Below are 17,915 nucleotides of genomic sequence, written 5' to 3' on the forward strand. Positions count from 1 at the left end.
AAACCTTTTCTCCAGCCAGCTCATGATGGAGGCTGCGTCCACCACCACTGGACAACTGTGGGCCCCACCCTGCTTGTTGATATAAGCTACCGCTGTCATGTTGTCAGAGAAAACTCAGACCAGGGTCCCTGCCACAAAGGGAGCAAAGTCGTATAAGGCATTCCACATTGGCCTAATCTCAATATATAGATTATTATGGATGTGAGCGGATGATTTGGTGGTTTGCACAGAGAACCACTTCCTTTGATTGAGGGGCTGCAGGTGAGATTCTCACCGAGGTGCCAGGTGATAGTTTTGGTGGGAACCACTGCCATGCTCGATACTGCTGTTACAGCTCTGCTGTAAGATGATTTCCCAGTTCTGTTGCCCAACACTGCCTAAGCTCTGGATGCAGGAACTCAAGGTACTTCTTTCTGTGGAGTTTGTTTTGGTCGTACATAAGGCTTTTTGCCTTGGTCAGGACGTCAGGTTTGGGTCCCTTCCTATAGTGATTACCAGAGGTTTTAGGGACTCTGAGGAGTGTGGCCATTAGACTGCAGCTGTCTTCTCTGATAGCGAGAGAAGGCAGCTTCGGTGGTTTTCCAGTTCTGGAGGTGAGATCATCTATGGATCCAGATGCTGAACAGGTTCCTCCAGGGGGAGGATCCATCTGTGGTTTCTTATATTTCATTGGGATGAGTTAGTTTCCTTCTTTTTGCAGGTATATTTTGTTTTAAAGTTTTCAGTGGAACAGCAGGCTCTCATGGTTCCTCAGGATCTGCTTTTAGTGAGGATCCATAAGAATTCCTTCCTGTTCATCAGGCAGTGCAGAACATTATCTCGGTGCAGTAGGATGTCATGAATGCTCACTGTCTCAGTCTATGGCAAAGTTGTATCCTCTTACTGACAAGGAGAAGCTCCACTTGCATAGGGTAGATCCCGTGGTATCAGTGGTAACGTAAGACCACCACAATTCCAGTAGAAGATTGGGTGGTGCTAAAGGATCCGCTAGACCTTAGGATGGAAACCCTTTTGATGCAGGCTTTCAAAGTTTCGGCCTTAGCTTTGCAAGTAGCAGTCTGTGGTGGCTATGTAGCTAGGACAAATCTCAGGTGTTTGGAATGTCTTGCAGTTAATGCTTCCCATCTTGAGATGACAGAGTTGCCTGTTCCCTCATTGATTGAATTGAGTGCAGCTTAACCTGGCAGAGCATTATGTGTGATGTAATTTGACTATCTGCTAAGAATATTTCCTTGATAATTGTGAATAGGAGGTGCTTGTGGTTTAGGAATTGGTCAGTAGATGTTACTTCCAAGATTCTTCTCAGTAAGTTGCCCTTTAAGGGAAATCAACTGGAGATAACAGCAGATCAAACATGCAGATTGCATGAAGATTATAGTCATTAATTGAAATAAAAACTACATAAAGTTCTCAAATGTACAAAGCCCAAAGTGGTTATGTTTTGCTCACTACTGGACTGCTTCAAGGGATACTGTTAAGTCAACACAAAAAATTAATTGAATACAAGCATGCATTTAAAACACAAACTAGTTTGTTAAAAAATATCAAACATGTATAGTATTAATAAGCCAAATTATAAAAATCTTTAGACAAATACATGTATATAAAATCAATAATCAAATGAGGAAATTAAGAGTAAATACATACCAATGCGGGAGGAGGGGAAAAGCAAAAATTTATTTGTACTGAGTTGTATTTTACCAATATGACATGGCTTTAGTGGTGTATGGAGTGTTTTTACAAAGACAATATTGTGTTTGTTTATTTTCTGCACCAATAAAAATATTTAAACGTAAAAGGAAAAATCATAATCAATAAACATAATCAGATTTAATGTAAATAGTAGGGAGCTAGAAGGAAATCAAAAGCCAATATATTTCCTTCATAAAATTCCCAGGTTCATTAAAAAAAAAAAAAACCAAACATTAAAAGCAAAATTGAAACATTAAAATAGTCTAAAAATAACTTAAAACAAAGTATACACCTTTTACTGCTAACTTACCAAACAGCAATTCCAGCCATCCACATAAATGAGAAGTAGAAATCTGGCTTGCTAAACAGTCAAGCTTATGCACCAACTATGGTCACATGACCATGAAGTGCTAAAAAAAAATGTTCAAATTTAGCTGCCTTAAAAAAAAACAAACAAACAAAAAAAAAACAGAAGAGATTTTTAAAAATTGCATCATCAGTATGTAGTTTCAACTTAAAAACTGCATATAAAATTCCAAAAGTAAAAACACAGCTGATTTTTACTGTGAAGAGCAATCTCACAATTTGTTTTGTGTGTTCTGTAAGACATAAATAATTTGTCAAAATAACATCAGAATCAATGATAGACCCCAAGACATCAAAAATTGCATGAAATTTGTGCTGCGTTTTGATTAAAATTTTAGTTGTGATTAATCGCCTGATTAAAGGTATGTTTATTGTTTTTTCCCACTGCAGCTTCTTGTGACTCTGGGTAAGTCACTTAACCCTCCATTACCTAGAGTCCCAAGTAGCCGTAGCAGGGGAAAAAAACAAAACATGCCATTAATCATGCTATTAATCGCCCGATTAATTGTGATTACAAATTTTATTTCAAATCTGTTTATGGAGAGAACAACAAGACAGACCCAAAAAGGAAAAACTCAAATAGCACAGCGAGCTTGGTTTCTTGTAGCCCCTGGCGATTACAAATTTTAATCGAAATGCATCTCTAAAAAAAAATTTAAAAAATAAAAAGTAATGATTATAAATACAAAATACAAATTGAGAAATTGCAAATTTAAAAAATCTAAAACAGCATGCAGAGTAACTATAAACAGCCTTAAAGTTTTCACAGCCTACTTCAAAAAAGCAAGCTTAATTTAAATATTTTATTTTTTTTTCTTGAAAACACCATATATTCTATTCAAAGGCTTTCCGAATTGTAGGCCACAGCTTGTAGAAAGCCCTTCCTGAGTTTTTTGTACAGGGAAAAGGCGGTGCTTAGGTCAGTACCTTCATTTCTCCATAAGGTGGTTTTGAACAAGATTCATGACACAACAGCCGGTTTGGTCAGACAGTCCTTCAGAACTTATTTGGGGGTGTAGAATCCACCCCACCTCCACTCCCTAGGCCCATTTATTTCTGTTACAGGCTGTCTCACCCCTCCCACCACCACAAAAATAAAAAATAAAAAAAAAGTCATACTCGTTACATTTGTTACTTTGTCATTGGGCCTTGGTTGTTGCAGGCCTGGTAATTTTTCCCCTTTTTAGTATTTTGGACAGCCTGGTAGCTTGAGATTCCCATAAGTGAGAACATAATGTCCTGCTTGTCTTCAGAGAAAGCAAATTTATTCATCTGTAGCAGGTTTTTGAGGACAGCAGAATGAATACTTTCACTGTGGCTCAGTGGAGGATGAAGAGTGCACGCTCTTGTAGTTCCCCTAGCTCTAAATGTGGCCTGCAGCCACTGAGGCACTGCTTCTCCCATTGAATTTATTGGGAGTGAGGTAGGTGTGTGGTAGGGGTAGGGCCGTGGGCAGGGCATGGGTGCATCGGGCGGCAGGTGTTTCTCTAGTGTCCACCCATCCAACCCGTTGGCCCACCCAAAAATTGCCTTCTAGCTATGCCACTAGTCTTATTACACGTATATTTTAAATTTTGTGAGGTGTTGCATCTTATACTCCTTTGCACTTGTGGATTTTTTATTGTTTAGATTTGTGCATTCCCAATTAGTGGTTTTGTTTCTGGAGCCTAAAGCATGGTCACTTTTAAGAAATCAGTCCCTGTTCAGGATAGTGTTTTTTGGTATCATTTTATAGTTCATTCTGTTGTGTAAATGAACATAAAAGATTGCCTTGTGGCTACACACTCAGCCCCCTCTCCCTTCTGGTGTCAAGCCATAATTCTTTGTAGTAATTTTTGCGCATGAACGAGCACTGGTAGCTATTTAATATGTGGCAGACAAGTATTAAAAGTAAAATAGCAATATTTCACTGAGTGTTTACGGAAGTGAAAGAGTCCTGATTCACTTGAAGGCATTTCTCCCATTGTGTCTATAGGAAAATTGAGTCAGGCCCATGTGTCATTGAGAGCATGTTTGCAGGACTGTATATTAGTGTTAATTAAATATTTGATTATGTAGATAGATTGCTATGCTTTTGCATAATGTTGCATTCTGAGTTTGGTATAGCTGTTCTTTGTAAGCTGTTTTCCTTAAGATTTTGAGCCTAAAACTGTAAAAATCACATTTGGATATAACTGTCGAAACAAAGAGCATTATGGGATAATGATGTACCACAAAAACAGACTCATCAAAGCTTATGAACGGGTTGGCTGCCAGCTAAAGGTAAGCTTTTCAGTTTGGAGAAGAGATTGTTTCTCTGAGAACATGTGCTGTTCTGTAGAGAATGTGATAGATGAGTTAAGCTGATTTCACACTACCCAGCAGCCAGTTTTGACTGGAGATAATGTTTGCTCCTCAGAATAGCTTAGGCTGCTAGTGATGGGGGAATCATTATCACTGATGATCCTAGGGGGTAAGGGAAGCAATAAGGTTGCTCTTTATGCCTACTTAGATTTACACATTTTGAGCAGAAGATTGCTAACAAAGCTTTCTTTGAGCTTGTTAGGGAAAGTACTGGATCACTGTGGTTGCCACATTAGTCCGTTTGAAAATATAGAAATAAAACCAGAAGAATGTAAAGTGTTACCTTTTTATTGGACTAAATACATGTTTGACTAGCTATCAGGGGCTAAAAGCCCTTTTCTCAAAGCCATACAAAATGAACAAAAGATAATAGTACATATACGAATGGGAAAAAGCATTTCAGTTATGGTCTGATGGGGACATGATGGAGAGCTGGATGACTGATCAGAAGGAATGTTTTATATCTTGTTTAAGGCTGCCTGTAAGTTTTGGATATTGCAGATGACAAATGTGTTGAAATGGTAAATTGGTGTATCCTGTATACTTTTGTGTTCTTGCATCTGAAGGTTTGATATTTTTGATATAATTTGAGATTGTGCTTTCTCTCTATACTTTTTCAGGCTAACAACATGGGTGTTGGTGTTGTTGGAGTAATAGAGTGCAACTTCTTAAAGCCAACCCACAATAAGCAAGACTTTGATTATACCAATGAATACAGGTAAATTTGAATACTTACCTTTCATGAAGGGTGCCTTTGGTGATTATAAGGGTTCTTATTTTATGTTAGAGAGTTCATTGTGTTTATTGCCATAGTGTTGGTGATACTTCAGGAAGCAGGTAAAAGCCTGGCTCTTTTCCCAATCCTTTAATACATAGGGACTGACCATATGCCACTCTGCACCTGTACTAGTTTGCTACACACACTGTAGGTTAGACCAGTTGCTTATATTTTGTTTAACTGTAGAAACAACTTGCCTTGAGTTCAGCCACTCATCTCTTTATCCCAACTGACTCTATACTACTACCCATGTTGTCCCCATCTATATATCTGCATATGGCTCCTTGGCTACATGGTAAGCTACAGTGGTGGAAATAAGTATTTGATCCCTTGCTGATTTTGTAAGTTTGCCCACTGACAAAGACATGAGCAGCCCATAATTGAAGGGTAGGTTATTGGTAACAGTGAGAGATAGCACATCACAAATTAAATCCGGAAAATCACATTGTGGAAAGTATATGAATTTATTTGCATTCTGCAGAGGGAAATAAGTATTTAATCCCTCTGGCAAACAAGACCTAATACTTGGTGGCAAAACCCTTGTTGGCAAGCACAGCGGTCAGACGTCTTCTGTAGTTGATGATGAGGTTTGCACACATGTCAGGAGGAATTTTGGTCCACTCCTCTTTGCAGATCATCTCTAAATCATTAAGAGTTCTGGGCTGTCGCTTGGCAACTCGCAGCTTCAGCTCCCTCCATAAGTTTTCAATGGGATTAAGGTCTGGTGACTGGCTAGGCCACTCCATGACCCTAATGTGCTTCTTCCTGAGCCACTCCTTTGTTGCCTTGGCTGTATGTTTTGGGTCATTGTCGTGCTGGAAGACCCAGCCACGACCCATTTTTAAGGCCCTGGCGGAGGGAAGGAGGTTGTCACTCAGAATTGTACGGTACATGGCCCCATCCATTCTCCCATTGATGCGGTGAAGTAGTCCTGTGCCCTTAGCAGAGAAACACCCCCAAAACATAACATTTCCACCTCCATGCTTGACAGTGGGGACGGTGTTCTTTGGGTCATAGGCAGCATTTCTCTTCCTCCAAACACGGCGAGTTGAGTTCATGCCAAAGAGCTCAATTTTTGTCTCATCTGACCACAGCACCTTCTCCCAATCACTCTCGGCATCATCCAGGTGTTCACTGGCAAACTTCAGACGGGCCGTCACATGTGCCTTCCGGAGCAGGGGGACCTTGCGGGCACTGCAGGATTGCAATCCGTTATGTCGTAATGTGTTACCAATGGTTTTCGTGGTGACAGTGGTCCCAGCTGCCTTGAGATCATTGACAAGTTCCCCCCTTGTAGTTGTAGGCTGATTTCTAACCTTCCTCATGATCAAGGATACCCCACGAGGTGAGATTTTGCGTGGAGCCCCAGATCTTTGTCGATTGACAGTCATTTTGTACTTCTTCCATTTTCTTACTATGGCACCAACAGTTGTCTCCTTCTCGCCCAGCGTCTTACTGATGGTTTTGTAGCCCATTCCAGCCTTGTGCAGGTGTATGATCTTGTCCCTGACATCCTTAGACAGCTCCTTGCTCTTGGCCATTTTGTAGAGGTTAGAGTCTGACTGATTCACTGAGTCTGTGGACAGGTGTCTTTCATACAGGTGACCATTGCCGACAGCTGTCTGTCATGCAGGTAACGAGTTGATTTGGAGCATCTACCTGGTCTGTAGGGGCCAGATCTCTTACTGGTTGGTGGGGGATCAAATACTTATTTCCCTCTGCAGAATGCAAATAAATTCATATACTTTCCACAATGTGATTTTCCGGATTTAATTTGTGATGTGCTATCTCTCACTGTTACCAATAACCTACCCTTCAATTATGGGCTGCTCATGTCTTTGTCAGTGGGCAAACTTACAAAATCAGCAAGGGATCAAATACTTATTTCCACCACTGTACATTGTAGAAAAGCATTAACATATCATCTCTGGATTGTATTCAAACTCAGTGCTCTCATATTTCAGATTTTGTATGGTATTGCCTCTGACTATATGTTGCCCCTTGTTACTTTGCCTTCTCACAATTCAATTTTTGGTGCAAGAGACTACCTGCGTCTTCATCTTCCTACCTGTAAGAAAGTAGTTTACAACTCTATATATTAAGCTACTTTTTCATGCCAAGGTATTAAATGGTGGAATTCCTTGCTGAAAAATATAAGATCCTGACATGATTTGGTTTTTCATAAGTTTTTGAAACCTTTTCTTTTCAAAACTTTTCTGTCATTTGATCCTGGTGCCTGATCTCCCCTTTCCATTCTCCCCATTATGCTTTATTATTGAATGCTTTATATATTTACAATTCTTTCCTTATTGGTTGATATTTGTGGGTTTATGTATTTTGTTTCATATTTTGTAATGACTTCTTTTTAGCTTCTTAGCCATATTGAACTCGAAATTATACTGGAAAATGTGGGGTATAAATGTCATAAATAATGTGTGCTTATTAGGTGTTTCATTAGTGTTATGCTGGCATCACATCTCAAATATTTGAATTTCAGTGCTGTTAAATGTGAATATTTTTGATACTGTTTCATGGTAGTCCTATTAGGTTTCAATTTACTATTTTCAAGTTTACCTCGTTTATTGTATTTGTTTTTATTTGGTCATTTTTACTGTTGTTATGCTGTTAACCAAATTGTAAGTTTTAAGTTAAACTGTACCTGCTGTACACTGCCTTGGGTGAATCTCTCCATAAAGGTGGTTAATAAATCCCCAATAAATAAAAATATATTTATATAAAAGAGGGATTTTCTGTCAACTTACAATTTTTAACAAACAAGTCTGTAAAGGGGACACAAACTGAAACAAGTAAAAAAGCAGATAAGATGTGTTAATAGCAGTTGTTAAGAGCCCTTAGGTGGCCCAGGAAAAAAAGTAAAGCTATGGATCGTAATCATCACATCTCCAAGGCATGTTTAAGATAGAGAAGTACTTGTATCAAAAAGTATTGTACATAAAAAAAAATGTGTTGCATTGTCAGAGTACATTGAGAACTCATTGCACGATGGTGCCAAACCACATTCTGTATTCCTGAAGAGCTTTGGGTTTTCTCCCCTAAAGGTGGTATATCAAATTTGATAAATGATAAATAATAAGAGAAGCAGTGTCATTCCAAAACTCCAACCTGAACCATATTTCGCTGTTAAGTTGTATAAAGAGACTGATGTAGTAATGAGGCGTATTCAAATGTATAAGTCATCAGAGATTCTTATGTCAGAGTTCATAGTAAGCAGTTTTGTGCAATTAATAATGCTGGAAACATGAAGTCATTTTTTTTGCAATTAGTTCCACACAGCAAAATATACCCCATGTTTATGAAGAAGGCATGTTTTGCTTTCTTTTTAGACTTACTATGGCGGCACTGGGAGAGAAACTGAATGACTACTGGAATGAAATGAAGTTGAAAAAATGTAAGGATGAAGCAATGAATATACCAATCGAGGAAGTAGAGTAAGTGAGACCATGGAAAATCCCTATAGGTTATTTTTCCTTAAGAATTCAAATGATCATTAAACAGTCTTTGTTATGGTATACATCTTCTGAAATAAAAGTAGTTGGAGAATTGAGCATCAGTTGAGCAGAGGGGTACCTCACTTGAGGTTTTAAGCTCAAAAACAAAATAAAGAGAAATTAAAAAAAAAACCCACAGGACATATAGCAAACTTAGGGCTGCACTAGTGATTCCCCTGTGGCAAATGTGACGACGCTCATAGGAATTGAATGGTCTTCGTTGCAATTTGCCATGCTAGAAGCAGCTCTGTAATAAGAACCCTTAATTTGATCTGAAACAAGGATAATATCTGGAGGAGTCTGTGTTCTTCTAGCTCACCCCTCCTTTCCCTTCCTTGTTCACTGCTGTTTTCTTCCTTCCCCCAAAAGTTGTTTAAATAATTGAGTGGGAAGTTGCTTCCTCACCTCAAGCCTTCAGAATAGAGAGCTGCATGGCTTCCGTCCCCGCGGGAATCCCGCGGAACCCGTGGGATTTCCGCAGGGACGGAGGCAGTTCCTGCGGGGTTCCCGCGGGGATGGAAGCAGTTCTGCGGGGTTCCCGCGGGGACGGAGGCAGTTCTGTGGGCTTCCCGTGGAAGTGTAAGCTGCACCTGCACCAGCCTCTCATCTACCGAATACCAATGTATTTGAGTGCTGTCTCCTCCTCCTCCTCCTCTTCTTCCTTGCTTTAACAGCATAAATGTGGAAAGTCTTCCATTAAGGAGGTGGTAGAGTCACAAATGATGACGGAATTCAAAAAGGCGTGGGATGAACACAGAGGATCTCTAATTAGAAAATGGAAGTTATATAAAAGCTAACCTTAAATGGCTGCATGTGTGTGGATGTGGCAAGTGACGCTTAGATGGCGACTCTGGCTGTGATGAACTAGGGCTGATACCTGGCAGACTTGTATGGTCTGTGTCTCATACATGGCAATCTGGTGTAGGATGGGCTGGAAAGGGCTTAGACAGCAACTTCAGTGGCTGGAACATGAGGACAGTGCTGGACAGACTTTTACGGTCTGTGTCCCACAAATGAGAACATGAATAGGCTGGAGTGGGCTTCGATGGCAACTCCAGCAGTTGGAACATAAGGATGGGGCCAGATAGACTTCTGTGGTCTTTGTTCCAGAAACACGAAAGAAAGACCATAATCAAGTATGTAATATCACACTCGTTGATTTAATGATGAATTGATCATGAGTGTGACTATTGGGCAGAGTGGATGGACCGTTCAGGTCTATTTGCTGTCACTTACTATGTTACTATTAATCCTCTTTGCTCCCAGGCTGGTGCACAGACCTCAGCTCTGACACAGGCACGAGAATCAGATGTCACCTGACCTACTGGCGCGTGCATGTGGCGGCCTCTCAGCACCCACTGCCAATGGATCAGAGACAAATCTTACATGTGCACACCAGAGTGTTCCAAGTTCCAACTTCCGTTCCTTCCTTGCCTACAGTGCTGTGGCTCAAATCCAGAAAGAGACTGAGGGAGCTGACTGGAACTTTCTTTTATGTACTTTTAAATTCTTACGGGGATGGGTGGGGATGGGTTAAATTCTTGCGGGGACGGGTTGGGATGGTTTAAATTTTTGCGGGGATGGGTAAGATTTCAGTGGGGATGGGTGGGGACGGGTAAGATTCCAGCAGGGACGGGCGGGGATGGGTAAGATTTCTGTCTCCGTGCAACTCTCTACTTCAGAAGAACTCTACAGTGTTTGTTTCAGGCTGCACAAGTGGGTAGTGAAAACACGTGGGAGTATGCCACCTGTGTGGGGAGGGGGGATGATTTCCTTTCTTTTAGGCCTGAGGGAACTTAGATTAGAGGACAAGTGATTTGGCCAGCAGCTGTGCTTCTTTCAGACTTCTAGACGGGTCTTTCCCTCTGGCTCGGCACATATGCCTGAAGTAATTTGCAGGGTGTGCTTTAGGATGCAGACCTTGGCAGAAGAGGATAACATAGGAGAATTTGATTCCCTTCCCCCCTTCCAGTTGGTTTCTTTTCCTTCAGTTTGTTTCTAACATTTAAATCTAAAGCCAGTAAGAGCCCTGAGCAAATCTATATTTTTGGGTGTGCAGTTGCAGGTGATGTCTTCCACCAGCACCATTAGTAATTGGGGGGGTGGAGGAGCGACTCTGCTGCCATCTTTTCATATGACTGGCCCAGGGGTTGCAGACACTTTCCTTTGCTATTAGGAGCAGCATTAAGGCCATAGCCACAGGCTAGTGTAGCAATTAAGCCCACACACCTGAGGTGATCCTTGGGATGCATTTCGGAGGGCGCCCTTGGCAGACCATGCTTAGTGCAGTCAGTGGATTTTTTGGTATCCGCACTCTTGTTTGAAGTGCTGACCATGAAACAATACCAAAGGTTGCGGGTATTAGTGCAGGAAGAGCAGGTGTCTTAGGCAGGCTTCTGAAGTAATTTTGGTCTTGAGTATTTACCAGAAGAGTCTGCCAACCTACTTTTGTCGCTAATTCTTAAAGGAAGGCCCTGTTAATGGAAAGGGGCCTCTCATAGTTTGTTAGTAGTCTGACAAGAATACATGAGGACAGGAATTTCATTATCCTCGGAATTTGGGTGGACTTTCTCAAGTCCCTTTTATGATAGTACTCTGAGGTAGCTCAGAGAGTAACAGTCCTCTCTTTCAATTTCCAACTCTAGATTACTTGGTGGCATAACAAGAGAAGGCTTTGATTTCTACTGAATGCTGCTTGATCAAGATTTGCAGTCTGTGTAGTCTCTAGCATCTAGAGTTGAATCCCTACTAGAGGAGCATATGCATCCACTGTCCGTAAGGATTGGTCCTTCACTATTTTCACTCTTATGGAGAGTAAAGCTTCACTTGGTTAATTCCTCTACTCTGGAGTCCTTGAGCATTGTAATTGTTTTCTCCCTTGGTGAGAGAACCCACCATGGAGAAGATCTGAGAGCCTGCAAGACCTTCCCTTTTTATCAAGCTATTCAGGTTCTGATTCAAGCGGAGTGAGCTGCTTTGCAAGCAAGTCTACACTCTATTTTTGGTATCTGAGGAAGTGAGGAACTGCCAGCCTTCTTGAGGGATGACTAAGCTCCAACAGGTTTCATAGAGACCACCATTCTAGGGATGAGGAATCTCTGTTGCAGTGAATAATAGTACTCCTAGCTGGAATCATTCTGGAAGCAGACTTTTATCTTGTCCCTAACTCTCAAGTGATACAGTGCTGATGTTCTAAAGGTTGCGTACACTGGATATAGCAGGGCCTGGATAATTTGAGGAATTGGTGGATTCTGAGCGTTGGGATGTGCCATATGGCCTCTGTGATTTCTTGTGACTTCTGCAGTTGGTGAGCCATTAATACCTTTGGCCATTCCCCTTTTATTCCCGCCCTCATTTCCTGTTTCCGCATGGGCGGGACCAGAGCTGAGAGAGAAGGGAAGGCTGAAGCGCTGAGCCTGCTCGCCTTTCACTGCTGCTGCTGGGACCCCGAGGTAAGATGAGTTTTAAATTCTCGGCAGCATGCAGGAAGGCAAGGGCGGAGGACTGTTGAGGGAGAAGAAGGCGGGCAGGTCGGGCTGGCTGGGAACTTCCGGCAGGTCAAATATTGGGGGTGCTCGAGCACCCACAGAGTCTGCGCCTATGAGATCATGTATTTATTTATTTAGATTTTGTTCACACCTTTTTTCAGTAGTAGCTCAAGGTGAGTTACAGTCAGGTACACTGGATATGTTTTAGCCAAAAAGGTAACCGAAGTTAGCCGATGGACATTAATTTCCCAGTGATGGTGAGGAGCTGCTTCCATTTGGCCTGATGGCATCACTTTCTCCCCACACTGTTTCCTTATAGCACTGAACTAACCATGGTGGTTTTGGTTAGTTGACTTAATCTTTCTTATATATTTCATCCTTCGATGTCCCAGTAGAGAGATTCTGATGTTGAAGATGATTTAAATTTGACCTCTTTTCTGGAGTCATTGATGGAAATGATGATCCAGAGGACTACTTTGGTGATTACCTTTTGCTCTTGAACCAGAGCGTAATACCATGTTGAAACTTTTTTTTTTAGTTACTTTGATATGTTGTTTATGGTATCTAAAATTTGTCTTTTTCCCGATTTAGCTAGGGTTACACAGACGAGGCACGTTTTCCTGGCAGATAGGCCTAGGGAGACAACTTTGTATTGTGTTTTCCTTGTGTATGTTTAATTGTATTTCAGGATAATTCATTTCAATTTTTTCATCCCAAATAACTAAATGATTTTCTGAAAGCTAAAGAAGAGGTTAATGTAACCCACATGTTCACTGCTCAGGGAGGGCTGAGAAGCAACTTTGGTTAGTAATTTTCTTGCTCTTGGGCGGTGGCGTACCTAGGGTAGTTGACACCCGGGGCCGGCCATTTTTTAACACCCCCCTCTCCAAAATCTAGTACTAGGCATGCCGAGAATACAAAACACTCAGGACCTATAGAGCAATTCTAGCATACCATAAGCAGTAATTTCTACAAGTCACACAAGGAAAAGGAAAGCATCTTAAACACTATAGTGAGCACTAGAATTCACCTACTGTAAAATGAAACCAGGCAGAATAACACAGATTGTCCATCTTGCACAGTCAATGCCAACCGAAAGCCATGTCTTTTTCACAAACACAGATACACCCTAATCCACTATAGAATAAGCAATAATAAACTTTCTATTTAGACAAAAATTAAACTGAACCCCCAAGATGCCAGACTCTGCATACAATGCAACACCACAGAAACAGAAAATGTCCCCTAGTACTGTGCAAAACATAAAGACAGCAGATGTAAATTTGAAAAAACTAACAAGTACCAATCACCACTTTACAAATTAACACATAGAAATAAAACAAATATAGAAAATAAAATAATACCATTTTATTGGACTAATACATTTAGCTTTCAGAGGCCAAAACATCCTTCCTCAGGTCAATACAGTATAGTGTTGTTACAATATCCTATCCGGACCTGAGGAACGGGGTTTTGTTCTCCGAAAGTTAGCCAAAATGTATTAAAATTAGTCCAATAAAAAGATTACCTTGTTTACATGTTCTGTTATAAACATTAACACAGCTACAATACTACTTTATCCTAAAGCAAAAAAAATAAAAATATATATTTTATTTACAGTTTGTTGTCTCTGGTTTCTGCTTTCCTCATCTTCTTTTCACTGTCTTCCTTCCATCCAGCATCTGTCTTTCTTCTCTCTCTGCCATCCAGTGTCTGCCCTCTCTGCTGTCCCCTCCATCCAATGTCTGCCCTCTCTCCCTGCCTCTTCCATCTACATCTGCCCTCTATCTCTGCCCCTGTCTCTCTCTCTCCTTCCATTCACTCTCTGCCCTTTCTATCGCTTCCATCCACTGACTGCCCTTTCTCTCTGTCCGCTCAATCCACCATTTGCCCTCCCTCTCCCATCCATCTAGGGTCTGGCCTCCCTCTCACTCCCCCTTCCATCCAGGATCTGTCCCCTATCTGCCCCTTTTTTTTCAGCCCCAGTCCTTTTCTCCCACCAGTCCCGAGCTTTAGCCCCCAGCCACTTCTCCCTGTCCCCTTTTTAGCCCCCAGTTTCAACCCCAGCCCTTTTCTGTCACCAATCCTGAGCTTCAGCCCCAGCCACTTCTCCCTGTCTCCTTTTCAGCCCCCAGTCCCAGTACTAGCCCCCTTATCCCATCTACCCTCCTTCAGCCCCCAGTTTCAGCCCCCTTCATCCACATGCCTTGCCCCCCTTTTCAGCCCGACCCATTCTCCCACCTGACCCAGGCATGCCCCATTTTCCGTTATGACCCCTTCTTAGACCCCAGTTCCAGCCCCCTTCTCCCATTTGAGAGCCCCCTCCTCCCATCTGAGAACCCCTCCCCTCCCCTCTCCACCCCTTCTCCCATCTGAGAACCCCCAGAACACCCCTCTCCTCTCCCATCTGAGAACCTCCACCCCACCCCAGTCCCCTTCTCCCATCTGGAAACCCCCTCCCCACTCCAGTCCCCTTCTCCCATCTGAAAACCCCCTCCCCATCTAAGAACCCCCAGAACACCCCTCTCCCATCTGAGAACCCCCTCCCCACCCCAGTCCCCTTCTCCCATATAAAAACCCCCTCCCCTCCCCATGCTAGAACCCCCACAACACCCCTCTCCCATCTGAGAACCCCCTCCCCACTCAGTCCCCTTCTCCCATATGAAAACCCCCTCCCCATGTGAGAACCCCCACAACACCCCTCTCCCATCTGAGGACCCCCCCCCCCCACCCCGACCCGACTCTCCTGCTCCCACCCTATCTTTAAAAAAATTTTTTGAAGCGTCGTTGCAGGCAGCGCCTTGCATCTGCCCTGCTGGTAAAAGAAGTAAATCTCTTCGCTTCGAAGTTCGTCGTCGTGGGGCCTCACTATGTCCCGCCCTGGCGGAAATAGGAAGTTACCTCAGAGGAGGGCGGGACATAATGAGGCCCGACGACGACGAACTTTGAAGCGAAGAGATTTACTTCTTTTACCAGCAGGGCAGACGCGAGGCGCTGCCTGCAACGACGCTTCAAAAAAATTTTTAAAGGTAGGGTGGGAGAAGCGGGAGCGAAGCAGATCCCCCCCCCCCCCCCCCCCACCCACTGACACCCGGGGCGGACCCCCCCCTTGGTACGCCACTGCTCTTGGGTCATATTTCCTAAGTTTTGGATGGAAAATGTATTTATTTCTAATATTTCATTTTTTTATTTCCTTCTTACTTTTTGATTTCATTTGTATCCCAATAAGTTGGTATTACTTATAAATCCTATATGTAAAGTTACAAAAAAAAAAAAAAGATTCTGGTGCAAGAAATCTGTCCCAGTTTTTCTGTTAAGACTTGGCTTTTGAGCAGTTATGCTTTAAGCACTGTAGTTATCGAGGAACATGTCTTTGCCATGCTTTTATAGTCTTGGAACTGCCTCCCCTCTTTAGTATACTCGAGAGTTTGGCAAATCTTAACAAGTGGTATGCAGAGGAGGCTGTTCTTTCTCTGTTGAATCTTTCATTCACATCTTTCTTTTCTTCAGGTTAAAATTCAAGTAGAAGTAGCTCAGGGTTCCTAAAATTCAAGTTGCAACTTTGTCATGCTTTAATGGCTGCCTCAAAGATTTTCTTGAGCATTTCATCCACATGTAGTGTGCCTTCTCTAAGATGGGATGCGATACATCCTCTTGGGCATTTCTCCTGTCCTGAGTATAGTTTGATTCTGCTGCTTAAGGGAAATTGGACTTGATATACTGCCTTTCTGTGTTTTTTTGCAACTACATTCAAAGCGGTTTACATAGTATATACAAGTACTTATTTGTACCTACATAAGTACATAAGCACTGCCACGCTGGGCAAAGACCAAAGGTCCATCAAGCCCAGCACTTCGTCTCCGACAGCGGCCAATCCAGGCCCCAAGAACCTGGCAAAATCCCAAAATTTAATAACGATCAATGGTCTTTACCTTCAGGAATCTGTCCAGACCCCCTTTAAACTCAGCAAGGCCAGCTGCTGTCACTACCTTCTCCAGCAATGAGTTCCAGAGTCTAACCACGCGCTGAGTAAAGAAAACCTTTCTCCAATTTGTTTTAAACCTACCACATTCTAATTTCATCTTGTGTCCCCTAGTTCTATTATTGTTAGAAAGCGTAAACAAACGCTTCACATCTGTCCGCTCTACCCCACTCAAAATTTTGTAGACCTCTATCATATCACCCCTCAGCCGCCTTTTCTCCAGGCTAAAGAGTCCTAGCCTTCTTAACCTCTCCTCATAAGGTAGTCGTCCCATCCCTTTTATCATTTTTGTTGCCTTTCTCTGCACCTTCTCCAATTCCTTTATATCTTTTTTGAGATGAGGCGACCAGAACTGAACACAATACTCCAGGTGTGGTTGCACCATGGAGCGATATAACGGCATTATAACATCCTCATGCTTGTTTTCCATCCCTTTTCTAATAATACTCAACATTCTGTTCGCATTCTTGGCCGCCACAGCACATTGAGCCGAAGATTTCAACGTCCTGTTCACAATGACTCCCAGATCCCTTTCTTGGTCTGTAACTCCTGGGTCAATGAAGACAGTAGTCCCCCTGTTTACTAAGCCACGGTAGTGCTGACACAGCTCATTCAAAGTGAATGGGCTGCGTCGGCATTAGCGCGCGGCTTAGTAAGCAGGTGGGTAGGACTCCATCCTCTAATCCCCTTTAAGGAGCGTCTTGGAAGAATATCACCCTCCTTGTAGTTATTCTTCATTTCTATCTCTTCTAAGAGAATTTTAAGCTACAAGTTTTATCATGCACAGATCCTTTTCTCTGGTGTGCGGAAGTAGAAGTGTTGATTTAAAAATTCTGTTCGTTCTTCCAAAAATGGTATCCTCGTTTGGTCCATGACTGTTGTATTCTTTTGAAGTATATTGAAGTGATAAAACCAATTTCCAAGGTTGGGCAGATTGATTTTTCTCTTTGCAGGTTTCAAGTAAGGTGAACGAACTTCTAAAACTATTATTGCCCAGTAGCTGAGGTAATATTTTGTTGGAATAATTCCAAAAGGAAGTGACCTCTTAAGCTTAGAAAATGTTCTACTATTTCTACCAGAGGTGTTTCAATCTTGTTGGATGGGGTTGCAAGCAATTTAGTCATTTCTTCTTGCATTCACAAAACATTGTCCACTCCATGTAGGAGCACAGTTGTTTACTGCATTTGAAATATATATTATTTGGGTAGAGATCTTGGGAACTGCTGTGAAATTAACAGGTAGGACCTAATTTCTCCTTTTTTGGTGTTCTACCTGCTCATTTTTTTCTTTAGTCCCACCAGACCCTCCCTAATATATTTCTAGTTATTAAACAACTTGAATATTTTTCTCTTTACTTTCTTATTGATAAACTCTTTTCAAATTCATTGTTCAGTTTTCTCTGTTTAACTGTTCTAAGGTTTTTGTTTTTTTAAACCAGCGACGTTATGATTTTATTAATATAGCTTCTCAAGTGAAATGGAAAATAGGTGGTCCATTGCTTTTGTCATTCAAAATACTTGGTCTTAGCAACTAAGGCTGCATAGTGCCCTTATTGGGCAAAGCATTGGGCAAATATTTCTTTTCTTTTTTAAAATCTGTTGCCATCTACTGGCTGATGAATAGAACCCACAAGACTGGACTCCGTTGGGACTAACGGAAAGAAAATGAGAAAGTAAGACCAGAGCCATAGCGAGGGGAGCTGACACCCGGGGCGGGTTGCCGCTGCGCACCCCCCCCCCCCAGAGCGCATACCTGCG

The 17,915-nt window shown here is 42.1% G+C and overlaps 1 protein-coding gene across 1 annotated transcript in view; it reads left to right on the forward strand.

Moving 5' to 3' along the window:
* MORC3 (MORC family CW-type zinc finger 3) overlaps positions 1–17,915 on the forward strand; it is a 192,008-nt gene that overhangs the window by 102,933 nt on the left and 71,160 nt on the right. Inside the window, exons 8-10 of the mRNA XM_030202213.1 lie at positions 4,201–4,320; positions 5,022–5,119; positions 8,524–8,628. Of these exons, the coding sequence (XP_030058073.1) occupies positions 4,201–4,320; positions 5,022–5,119; positions 8,524–8,628 (323 nt within the window). The remainder of the gene's footprint in view (positions 1–4,200; positions 4,321–5,021; positions 5,120–8,523; positions 8,629–17,915) is intronic.

Source organism: Microcaecilia unicolor, chromosome 4 (genome assembly GCF_901765095.1).
Source record: "Microcaecilia unicolor chromosome 4, aMicUni1.1, whole genome shotgun sequence".
NCBI classification, from domain to species: Eukaryota; Metazoa; Chordata; class Amphibia; order Gymnophiona; family Siphonopidae; genus Microcaecilia; species Microcaecilia unicolor.